General features: G+C 40.7%; 1 protein-coding gene across 1 annotated transcript; it reads right to left on the bottom strand.

Annotated features, from left to right (window-relative positions):
• Positions 1 to 2,065: 2,065 nt before the first annotated feature.
• LOC140226942 (uncharacterized) lies at positions 2,066 to 12,727 on the bottom strand. Its single transcript, XM_072307374.1, has 5 exons — positions 12,414 to 12,727; positions 10,013 to 10,079; positions 3,719 to 7,801; positions 3,063 to 3,174; positions 2,066 to 2,456 (listed from the first exon to the last, which is right to left on the bottom strand). Exons 1-5 carry the CDS (start codon positions 12,516 to 12,518, stop codon positions 2,171 to 2,173), a joined length of 4,653 nt encoding a protein of 1,550 aa, XP_072163475.1. The 5' UTR covers positions 12,519 to 12,727; the 3' UTR covers positions 2,066 to 2,170.
• Positions 12,728 to 13,007: the final 280 nt, after the last annotated feature.

The raw sequence follows: 13,007 nt of genomic DNA, 5'->3' as shown, positions 1-13,007 counted from the left end.
TTCATTCAGTCCATGTACATAACTGAATAGGCAGAAGCACCATGCTCACAGAGATCAAGCCATGAGACTTGATTTATCATAATTATTATCAATTAATGTGGAATACTGCTAAGCATACTATCATGGATTGCAGTGCGCAACGATGATCCATGCTCAAGACAAAGAGGAAACAATGTTTCTAACATTTCAAACAATCTTACGACTTTTCAATCGTATTGTATACAATGAACGCGGACACCATGCATGCATAATCAACGAATAAACAACACATTTTTTTTTTTTTTACAACACACACACATTTATGAACTTTCACTTTAAATAACGCCATAATTACAGAGGCGGTGAGCAATGCCATCAGGTCTACCTTTTCTATTCAAGCACAATATTAAAGGAGACCTCCGGATGATTTTTGGACTTTTACATAATTATTATGAACAACTGTAAATTGGTTATACTGGGTACAGAGTTTCAGAATTTATAGCGATTGGAATGAGGAATAAGAATGTTTTCAAAATTTATAACGAATCACAATGAACAAGGATGATGACATGGCAGCCTCACTATACACGAATGCATGAGAAGGGGGCTCAAGGAAGCAGAACAAAACAAGAAAGCACGCATAAATTCTACACAAGTGAACTTGTTAAGCAAGCAGTATTGTATGATGGCATTACATTGCTGCATTTCTGAAATAATTATGTGAGGCTCGTTATCATCCCTGTTCAGTGTAATTTGTTTTAGTTTTGTTAAGAATATTGATTTCTCTGCTCGAGGACCACAATAAATTCCACAAATCTATACATGAAGCTGTTGATTTATGTACTCCATGATGTGAAATTATGAAAATGGTGTGGAATGTCCCTTTAAGCACACTTGCCGCTTTTCATTATAGACCATTTACTACTATATTCAACTTAAATAATTGTGACGTCAGCATGTTCACCTTCATTTCTACATGCGCTTCACAAATACTGAATGCCAGAAGAAGAAAGATCCGGATTCTACCTCCTGAACAAATCTCAATTATTTTTTGTTTGTTTGTTTTGGGGTGTTTGTTTGTTTGTTTGTTATTGGCAACAGAAGAAATCTTTTGGTCGATGGATGTGCCTATATATTCATGCTAATATTTCAGCCGTTCAAATTACATACAATGATAACATGCACATGATATTTTATACGTCGATTAGACAAGTTTCATAATTGCATATAATATAGATGATGTATAAGACGGTGTTTAAAAAGGCTTGAATTGATAAACTCTGATCCAGGAAAAAAGTAAAGGTGAGCTTTCGAACAGCAGAACATTGCTGTTTTGTTATTAATAGTTCATGTAATACATTATCATAATCCACAGATATGCTCCAATTTAGTCCTTCCTCTCAATGGATTGACTGTGTTTAGTGATCTACTTGGGGCATGGTTCTTAAGACGAGACGTCATGGTTTAAGTCCCAATTGGACATGTGTGAAAGCAATATAGAACATGTAACAAAACTGGTTTCTAATATATACTTCTGCTATACAGTTAGGCCTACTAGGTATATTCGAAGTATGTTCGAAGTATATTCAACTTCATAATACCTTGAGTGATTAATTCTTTTATTGAGCGGTTGTGTAACCAAATCACACCACTCACGGTACATTTCACATTAAATTTTTACAATATACACAATATAATACATGATATCCGTGTCTATATCGATGCTTTCAGCAATGACAAATTACATATATTCAACTAGTGTATATTACTGAAAAGCTTGTCCATTATACTCCATATAACCATGGAGGTAGAACCTCCATGGTATAACTATATAAACACGCTGGTATAAGCATGGAGGTCTTTTCTACCTCCATGGTATAAGTATAGTCCATGTCGGACCAAATCAGTTATCAAGGAGAATGTCTGAACAATAATTTTTCTTTAAACAATTTACATTCGTTATGAAAAACAAATCGGAGAAACACCCCCCAAAAAAAAGAAAAAAAAAGAAGATAGCATGTTGTCTTGTTTAGTTTCATGATAACAACATGACAGTACACACATCCTCTGATTCAACTCTTGGCGTCATAGTGTGCATTTTGAGAGTATTTTGTTTAGCTACATTTCCTGTGTCTCATCGCAATCCTCAGCATTCCTGCCTTGCGCCACCACTGCCCAAAATCGGATAATGCTAAACCAGTCTCTCCGGGTCGTCGAAACTCCTCGGCGGTTTATCCACGTGCGGGGCGTTCACCACAGCACTCACTGTCTTCAAATGACCCGCATCTTCTTCTGCCATGTCGCCGGTTGGTTGCTTTCCCGCCGAGAAGCTGTCATCTCCATGAACTGCATCCCTGGTGCTCAGTGCCGAGCCCACGGGCTCAGTGGCCCAATCTCTGGCCCAGTCTTTATAAGTCTGCCAGTAGTTGGCTTCGTCAGCAGCATCTACGTCATAATCAGCCTTGCCCCTTCGTTTCCTGCATGTTGAGGCCCACGAGCGAGAGAAGAAAATGCTTGATATACCTCTTTTTATTGCACACCTCATAGATTAGCTTTCGAAGTATCTCACAATACATCAACTGAAAGGTTGCATAACGGGCACATTTACGTCACCGTCAAAAAGAAGTTCATTGTAATGTTTGAGCACGACATGTACAGCTGTACTTAGAACCACGCAGGTACATGTCACACAGGGTATACTTTGATTGTCTACGTGGATCCATCATTGTTTGATTCACCTTTCACTATGTATATGTTGAACACATTAATGTTTGGTTCACCTTTTACCATAAGATTCACGAACTTACAGCTAAATCAAGACGTAACTGTGAACAACAGCATAGGTGTAACATTTACATTGTATCGAAATGATCATTTTGATTAAAAAAAAAAGATGCATAAGCTTGTAGTATTGAATTCATATCTTCAAATTATAGTAAAACCGGTCGTGTCAGATATACATGCTTTTTCCTTCGCCTTAAAAGAAACTTCCAAAGAAATTGAATAAGAAAATGCAAAGACTTAGGAGAGATTGACCTGATAGTCTTTGACATTAGCTTTATGAAAGCGTATAGACCTCATACCTGTTCTTTGCGCAGTAGAGAATGAGAAATATAAGGGAGAGGATGAGAACTGCCGCCACTCCTGTGGAGATGTAGATGGTGAGCCCAATCTGCTTATCAGTCATTCGTCGTCCTGGATACAGGTAAAGGAGAAAAGGGCAATACTTTGATAGGTCTTCGTCTTCGTCGCTACTTTTTTTTTTCGTTCCAACCATTCAAAGAGGTACAGATTTCTTGAAATAGATACATTACACATCTATTATACTCTTCTTAAAAGTCATACTTCTCTTATACGTCACACTTCTCTTATAGGCCTACGTCACACTTCTCTTTGTACAACTCGAACCGAGATTTCGACCAGTTATATCATCATAACTACAGTGCATATATATCATGTACGTATATTGATTTTATTTGTTTTGCACATTATTGACAAGGTGCAAGAACTTGTGCTATTACTTTTGATGTAATATTGATATACACGAGAAGTGTGAAATAGATTGATATTGAATTGAATTGAATATTAAACACTGCGTCGCTCATGCGCTCATGAAAAACGCATACACGTATAAGGGAAAATTTGTAATGACTTGCGTACCAAAAAACAAAAAACTTAATGTACCTGGTACTCAGAGATGGGTCTAAGAACAAGATATTCGGTTACGTGAAATATTTACCTTTACCAGGGATTTCCTCGTTGTCTTCTCGAGACACATATTTTGTGGTGGTTTGCATTGTCTCCGTTGTTGTGGTCGGCGTTTCCATTGTTGGTTGAGTTTTCGATGCTCGTTGCAAGTTTTGGGATCTCGTTGTCAGATCTGCCTTCTTAGTTGTTGATGGAGGCCTTGGGTCAGGCGGTGACATCGAACCAGTGCTCACCACCCCATCGAAGTACCTCGCGGAGTCGCTCGGAACTTTACGCCACTCGGGTCCCTTGTCTTCTAGTGTCGTTGCGTCATCATCGGTTACAATATCCGTAATGATATCTGTGACATAATCTGCAATAGTTGTGAAGTCGTCTATAACCAGCGTTAATCGCGGTCTCTCATTAGGGTTTTCCTTTCTGTCAGTGTCGTACATTGATTCGTAGTCTTCAGACTGAACGGAAGACAGCAGCGGGAAGTCATAGTCGTCGAACACCCTGAAACCAAAATCATCTTCCGAGGAATTGCTGGCAGAATAATTCCCTCTCAAACCAGGAAAGCTTCGCCGCGTGGGGTCGACTGAATAAGACATTTGAAATCCGGTGTGATTATGACTGGATAAGTCCTTCGACTTAAATTTGATAATGGCGGTTGTAGCTGATGGTAGTGGCACCGACGCGTCATCCTCTGAACAGATACGCCTTTGATGGACGTTGTCTCCATCAAACAGGGTTACTTGGACATGAGTATCGGAGAGGAGACATTGCTTTTCTTTGCCCAGAGGTGCGTCTACATCGAGTCTAATAAATTCAAGATGGATATACATGCCGCTTTCAACCAATAACGTCCAAATACATTCATAATTGGGTGGGTACGGCGATGGAAAATCATCTCGAGGGAAGGTTCCTGACGTATCCGTGAGCAAGAACTGGCAAGTCTCTGGCTCTGTGGCTGTTTCAGGATTCTCGTTGTCTGCGCCCCATGTCACATTCGTATATACGTCTTCGCAGACGCAAGGAAATTGCAAGTCTGCAAGGCTGCCATTAAACGTAGACTGAACAGTTGTAAATGCTGCACAAAATCCACGACCGCTACTGTACAGTGAGGAGAATTCGACACTTACTACACCTGACATGGCGGTGAATATATTCGGCCCTTGCGTGTCACAGAGTATTCTGGTGTCCCCGGAAATGCTAATTTCAAGAAAGCTGTAGCGGGTATCACATGGCCCTGTACTGGGTGGTACTCCGAGATCAATGTCCAAAAATTTAACAGCAATCATCTTCGTAGTATCATTTGAACTTATTTCCCATCGGCAGTGATTCTCCATAGGAAATTCTTTTGGATAGTTTCTAGAGGAAAAATAACCATACTCTGACTGAAAATGGTCCCCACATACATCGCTTCCAGCAGACTTACACATTGAATCCGTGGTAATATCAACGTTTCCAATTGAGGGTACGGTGTAATCGCGGTATATTGATGTCGAACTCGGTGAATGAGGTTCTGGCCGTGGCGTCAGTTGATGACGACGATACTCAGGTCGAGGCATTAATTTGGGTGGAATACGACCGGTATATTCTTCACTACCGATGTATTTAAATTCGTAATATGCCTGAAATCCTTGTCCTTTCGCCTGTTCACCGATGAATTCGATGTAAACTACATGGAATGGTATTACCTGATCTTCAGGCACAGTTCTGCCACTACAAAGGGTCTGATGTATGCCAGTGCCACAATCCCTAATGCGCAAGAAAGTTTTGACCAGGCTGCAGTCCTCAAAATCACCTTCCCCAAGATCAAAGTTCTTGAACCGAATGGCGACACTGCTCCCTTCCACTCCCCTGATTATCCAGACACAGTGAGAAGCCGGCGGATAATAATCCGGAAATGATGGGGACGCAAACCATTCGCTTTCCTTGTGAGATTGAGTGTACCATTCTGGCCAAGAACCGTCCAACCACATGCATCTGCTCATCAGAGCAGGGGCAAATGCTTCTCCTCGCTCAATGCGAGACTCAATGTCTCTACTCGCATTGCAGACTGGGCTCCGAGTTTGATTAGCTTCTCTTGGCATGGAATCAAACTCTATCAGGAATCCAGGTCCCTGACTACGTACGCTCTTGAAATCAACTCTCAAATGGTTCGTAGAGGATATGAAAGTAGTATTAACGGATCCACAGTTGATCTGCGTACTTTGATTGTTTTCGGTCAGGCTCACGTAGGCAAGTTGTAGATTACATGGATTTGTCTGCGTGGAGTTAAGATTGGACTTCATGAATCGGAGTCTAATAACGTCAGAGGCATCGGAGCGAATCTCCCAACAACTGGTTTGATTCGAAGCGAAGCCCCTGGGATAGCCAGGTGAGGAAATTGTGCCAGTTACGTTGGCCACAAGATTTCGACATTTGGATTCGACTTGAATGTGTCGTGTGGTTAACGTTGGCGGTGAAGCTGGTTCAAGTTGAGTCGGTGAAATGCGGAGTGAATCAAGATTATCGACATTGCTCCGAAAAGACGTTATTTCGTCTTTAAAGGAGGTATATTCTACGGAAATCCCACGACCAATTAAAGGCCCTGCTCTTGGAGAAAACGTGACAGCAAAAATGTGACCAGTTGATGTGACATTGCGTGGCGGGAACGTTCCACAGTAATGCTGGCTATCTGCGGTGGGTGGTGAATAAATGAGAATTATTTTCGGCGTCGCGGGAGTACATGCGGCTGGCGGAGTAAAGCCAATATCTATATCCAAAAACACGAGTCTGATTTTCTTTCCTATCCCAACATTGATGCTCCATTTCATGCGAACCCTCGGATAGTTTTCTGGGTATCCAACCGATGAGAATGTACCTGCCTGGGCCTTCAAATGGTGTACCAATGTTGACTGCCGGGGAAAACTGTCATTAACCTGTTGCCACGGTTCAATGTCCTCGTCCTCGTCACTGAAATATGCATCTGTTGTTGGAACATCATTTCTTGCAGTGGTTTCTGCCGTTTCTGTCTTCAACTCAGCGATGTATCCCCGCCTCACAAGCGAAGAGGAATGGTATGCACCTGTTGTTGAAATGTCGTTGTCTGTATTGGTTTCTGTCGTTTCTGCCTTCAGCTCTGCGATGAATCCCCGCCTCGCAAGTGTAGATGGATAATATGCATCTGTAGTTGAAAGGTCATTGTCTGTATCTGTTTGTGTTCTCAACTCAGCAATGAATCCCCGCCTCACAAGAGAAGATGGATGATAGGTGAGGATGATGCGGGCAGATGATACAAATTGTCTTCCTACGGACTGATCAGTACACACCACAGATTCGGCGTCATATCCTGCTGCGTCCCAAGTTCGAATACTGATAAAGGCATGGGCGTCCTTGCATTCAGTTCCGATAGGAACCATTAAGTCAATTACCAGAAACGTCAGAGTAACATCCAGGTCATCTTCTGGAGAGTAAGACCACGAACAAGTTGCTTCGTTGTCGGGGATGTTACGAGAACGTATCATTGTCCCCTCAACTTCAATGCACTCGTCACCACTCTCTTCCGAGAGTTCATCATCGTCTGTCGTTACAAGCTCGGCGAAAACATGAGCGTCTTCCTCAATGTATGTACCATAAGTATTTCCAGATGGTGTCTCCTCCGTGTAGAACATAATATTGTGTTCATCTTCTACCGAGTACCACGCTGAAGTATTGGTATCCTCATTTGGTTTATATACGACTTCGATCAAAGCTTGGTTGGAATCATTTGGAAATGTGTACGTCATATTGCACAACACTTTATCAGTTGGCGGCTGATCCAGAAAATCGGGACGAGCAAGACGCACTTCATCGTGGAGGCAGGAGCCATTGCCTGCGTTTTCAAATTCGCCAAAACGGAGCTGGGTGATGAAACCCAGTCTATCCTTGGAGCGTATCTGGATGAGAAATCCGGCGGGAATCGTCCTATTTTGACTACACTTCGTCATTCCGTCGAACAGTTCATATGTGAAGTTGCCAGATGACTCTTTCCGGGTGTAATTGCAGCTGTCGGCGTCTCTGTCGATCAGAAATTTGGCATTGCTATGGTAACTTCTCTTGCTGACGCTGTGCTTCCCATCATATCCTTGTGACAAGCTAAGAAAGTCACCTAAACAGAATAAAAAATGATCAAAAAATGGCAAATTAATTATTTTGGGGTTGCCAATGCTCCCCCCATTATTTGATCATGTTTCAGCTATCACTGATTCTATATTGATAACAGTAGTTTATTGAAGTCCAATGCAAACTTCCCTGAATATATTTTACATGATATTATATGGAATTAGTGCAGTTATCCGGTAGATAAAAAGTTACATTTACTCGGAGGAAGCATGATTTATTTTCATTCCGTCAGATTGTTCGAAAACAATGTATACGCCAAGATGTCTCGCCCGCCCGCATGTCGTAGTTTGTAATTACAGTGTTTCTTATGTAAGTTCATTGACCTTTTGACCTCTGAACTTGTCTGCTTGACCAATATTACAACTTGACCGGCATCTTTAGGTAATGTCAAATCTCAAAGCAGTTGAAAGTTATTATGAGCACACAATATACGGCGCTGAGATCAGAGAATTTTCTTTTTTGACATTTTGACCTTCCCTCCTATCGGAAATCACCAATATTTGAACAGACCGGCATTTATTTGATGTGAGTTTGGTGGCCATAGCTCACTTCTGTGGAAAGTGACTGAGAGTACACATTTTTGTGAGGACAGTGCTTATTAGGACAAGTTCATAGACCTTTTGACCTTTGACCCTGTCGGGCTGTACCCAGACTCGGCGCTATTTTAGGTTATATAACTGTATGGGGTGAGTTTGACGGTCATAACTCAGATCTGTGTAAAGTTAGAGAGAGTACGCCATATTGTTGATGACGCCAACGACGACGATGACGAAAAAGTGATGCCTATGCCGCCTAATCCGCTTTAAAAAAAAATCGATAGAGGCTACATTTGAATCACGTATAATCAGATCAGAGCAATTGCTGATCAAAAATATCGAGCTTGGAGAACAAGTAATTGTGGTACCCATACTCGTACTTTATATCTAAAAGTCCATTGATGTAAATTACAGTAATAAATGGAATCGCCTGGGGCCCGTTTCATAAAACTTGTCATCACTGACAACTGCCACATTTCTATGACAAATTTGCTCTCAGTCAATCAGATGGAAGGATGTTAGTAGCTTGTCACATCTATGACAACTTGTCACTGATGACAAGTTTTATGAAACGGGCCCCTGCTAAGTTCTTGTATTGTCATTCCTGCATGACACAGATATCGTTTAGGAATCCTATACCTGACTTACAAACTTGCTCACCATAACTCCAAAACAGCTAGGGACGAACAAATTAATTTGAAGATAAGTCTTTTCACCAGCTGTTCACTGTGTTTCGTTTTGTTTCTTTTTTTTTGGGGGGGGGGGTTTCACTATTTTTTCTGTCCGATTTCTTAGTTTCAGATCAAGGATTTAATGCGACTTGCAATTGAACAAGCTTGCTTTTACGTATATAAGCCCAAATAACATTTCTCTACATTCCTGCATGTGGTACTCCAGCGTTACTGTATCATCATTGATTATTTGGTCCATACAATTGAAACTGTTCTAATCTATCTGAATTAGTTTAGTGTTGGAAGTCATTTACATGTTACTTCATATAAAATAACTAAAAAGAAAGCTAACACTTGTCTCTCTCTCTCGAAAAAAAAAAATATATGGAATCCCATCAAATGAGCATAACAGAGGCTAACGGTCCTAGTGGACGTATGATTTGCTCGACGTTGCTGCCACATTATTTTGATATGGTCTGAAACACCATGCTGGACAGAACTCTCAGCTCATAACAAACCAGGCAGTTTCAACCATAACTGGCTTACATTAATTGATGTAGCAAATGTATCACACCATCTATTCCAGTCTGGATCGTAATGTGACATTTTTCCCGAAAAGGTGATTTAGCTTTCTACTGAATTTTTGAGTGACAATTTTACGGAGAAATGTGACAACGTTCTCAGCAAATAAAATGAGAAGCATTTCTCGATCTCCCTGCCTGCACATTTAAAGAAGAATTTACTGACCGACTAGATATATCTTTGTGCTTTACGAAATTTAGGAACGATATCTTTCTTGCCCCGAGCAGTCATTAGACCAGGATAAGATGGCATTGAATCTCGGAATTTGGCCGACAGCAATGATAAGCCTTCAATATACACCTTTTCGTGTACTCAAGAAACTGTTTTTGACATTGCCAGTCAAAGAGAGAGAAAATTTACTCTTAGGTCAAAGAGACTATCAAGTCAAGTTTCTGGCCAAATACTTACGCGACCCCTGAGGTATGGCGCTCGGAACACTTTGGTCTCTCTCTGTTCGAAACTCGGGCTCTTTTCGCTGCATTGGTGGAATACAAACAAAACCAATGGCGGTTTAATTTGGTGCATATTGATCCCAAGATATCGATAAAGTCAGTTGATCAGGTTAGGGTTTGGTACAATACCACGGTTCATCCCACGGGACCGACACCCACGAGTCATACGGCCAACGAGTTCAACATAAAAAAAAAAAAAAAAAAAAAAAAAAAGTCCATGAATCATATACAGCCCACGAGTCATACAACCCATGAGCTCGACATAGGCAAAAAAAAAAGAAAAAGAAAAAAAGAAAAATAAAAGACCCACGAGTCAAACACTAGGCAAACAAGGCCTACAATCAGTTCGACACCAGGTAATAAAAAAGAGCCACGAGATCGGCATTACCTCACGGGCCTTACTGTGTCGGTCTCCTGGGCCTTTTTCGCTTGAAGGGACTGTATAGTTATGGTTGAGACCTAACTTCAGGTTTCTAATATTTTCTGGTGAGATAATGAGAAACAACTTATGAAATATGAAAGAACATGAAAATCCAAGAGGAATTCGATGTTCATTTGATGAAAATTGGTTTTGAAATGGCTTAGATACCCAAAAGAGAGCAACCCTAATAAAAGGTGGGACCCAACTTTTATTACGATTGCTTTGTTTCGCGTTGTTTTGGATGTCTCGGCCATTTCAAAATCGATTTTCATCAAAAATTTTGAATTCCTCTTAGAAAGGTATGCTCTGTACTATTTCACAAGTGGCTTCTTGATTTCTCGCAAAAAGTTAAAGGCCCATTTCTCATCTCCACTAATACTATACCATCCCTTTAATGTTGGACTCATGGGTCTTATTTGCCTTCGAGTGCCGAGCTCATGGGCGGTATGACTCGTGAGCTGGATGACTCGTGGGTGTCGAACTCGTGACGTGCGTCCTGTACAGTCGCCGCTCCATTGGCATTAGCAACAAAAAAAAAAATCTTAAGTTTTACTCTCAAGATCTATACCTGAAACCAAGTCCTATACTATAACCTATTTATATGGATAGAAATTAAATAATTCATTCGACATGAGGGAATGTATTGCTAAAAGACTACATAATGATTCCACAAGATTTGCCGCAAATATTCAAGAATGAATGACGCGCCTCTTGAATTAACAACAGCAACAAAGATTCACAAGAATCTTTAAAGGGAACGCAAACCCAAAGAGCAATGTGGATTGAGTGAAAGCATCAACATTAGTAGAACACATCAGTGAAAGTTTGAGGAAAATCGGACAATCGATGCAAAAGTTATGAATTTTTTAAGTTTTGGTGTTGGAACCGCTGGATGAGGAAACTACTAGCGGTTATGACTTATAAGTGGACAACAATACAAAGAAAATATAAAGGAAATTCAACAAAAAAAAATCACTTTTCTAGTATTATGAAAGAGCACTTGACTAACCGCTTTCAGAAAGCACGGGGAATAATTGCTTCCCTTAACATATGTCAGTATCAAGTTGATGGAATTTGTGATTTTCATGAAAACATGTATTTTTGTGGATTTTTCTTTATATTTTCTTTATATTGTTGTCCACTCATACGTCATAACCTCTAGTAGTCTCCTCATCCAGCGGTTTTTGTATCGATTGTCTGATTTTCTTCAAACTTTCACTGATGTGTTCTACTAATGTTGTTGCTTTCACTCAATCCACATTGCTCTTAGGGTTTACCTTCACTTTAAGACTGAAGCAGGCAGACGGAACCAGAAGAAAAAAAAAGAAGAGGAAGATCAACCTCATGGACACATTGTAACAGCTACATTAACCAACTATTATTGTAAGGAAGACATGCCGAATTCTGAAAGAAAGTGGTGGAAATTCAAGAAATCAACAAGAGAGCTTGACAGCAGTCAAGTCAAGCTTCTGGCACTATGGAATGCTCACGTGACTTCTTAGGTATGGAGTTCAGATCACTTCGGTAAAAAAAGATGGGGTGCAAAATGAACTCTTGAGTATTTACTAATAATGAGTAATTTCAAATACATTACACTTATCGTACTCTCTTACTACACTTGTGTGTAAAGGCTGGATTCTGTGTTATCAAACTCTATCGATTGCTACACATTTCGTACCGGAGCTGCATTTGATATAGGTCTATAGGTTAGCATAGAATTGGAATGTGCTTTTAGTGAATTAGTCAAGAACGTACAGACTAACCACGTTAGAACTTTTCATGTCGTCCTCAAAACTTCGATGTCAAAAAGATTTTCACCTTTATATTTAGTGGAATCCTATTCCACTACCATCCCTCATCATAATTATAAAAGATGACTGTGATTTGCTTACATTTAAAGAGATCAAATTTTCCCGACTGAACAATGTTAGCTTACCTCCTGCCCTGAAATGGCGCCAAGCCGAACTCCAACCGATGTAGAGAGTAGGTGGGCCCACAAGGTCGCCACTAGCAGCAGTACGAAGACACGAAACGGGAACATAATGGTTTCAAATTAGGTTGCATACACCCTGAAGTTTTTACCATTACTGGAAAGGAACTATGTTTAGTGATGTCCGGCTTCTATTTGGCGCCATACACATTGATTTAGACAGCATTGGGTGTGCACTATTTTCTGCATTTGCAGAGAATCACAGATCTGATGCCGGCATGTTGAAACCCTCCTGCTCGCAACCCTATGCAAGGGGCAAAACGCCTTGGAGCCCGTCCACTCACTCCTAAGTCCATTGTCTGATGCTGAAAATCGCGCGCTAAAAAGTACTCCTTGCAAGAACTAAAGACTTCATCATAAGGTTCTTTCCTGCGCTGACATTCTCGGAATACTTGCGATCACTTTTCTTTGTTTACACATCAGCATGCCATCACACCTAATGGTTTTTGACATACTACACCTGTAGTAACAAAGAGTGAACATTGTTTAACTCGAGCAAAGCACGCTCTTTGGGCGACATGGCCTATAGGTTCCATTAAA

The sequence above is a fragment of the Diadema setosum genome, chromosome 1 (assembly GCF_964275005.1).
Source record: "Diadema setosum chromosome 1, eeDiaSeto1, whole genome shotgun sequence".
Classification (NCBI taxonomy): domain Eukaryota; kingdom Metazoa; phylum Echinodermata; class Echinoidea; order Diadematoida; family Diadematidae; genus Diadema; species Diadema setosum.
The sequence above is the reverse complement of the archived record's forward strand: the minus strand, read 5'-3'. Positions and strand labels throughout refer to the sequence as shown.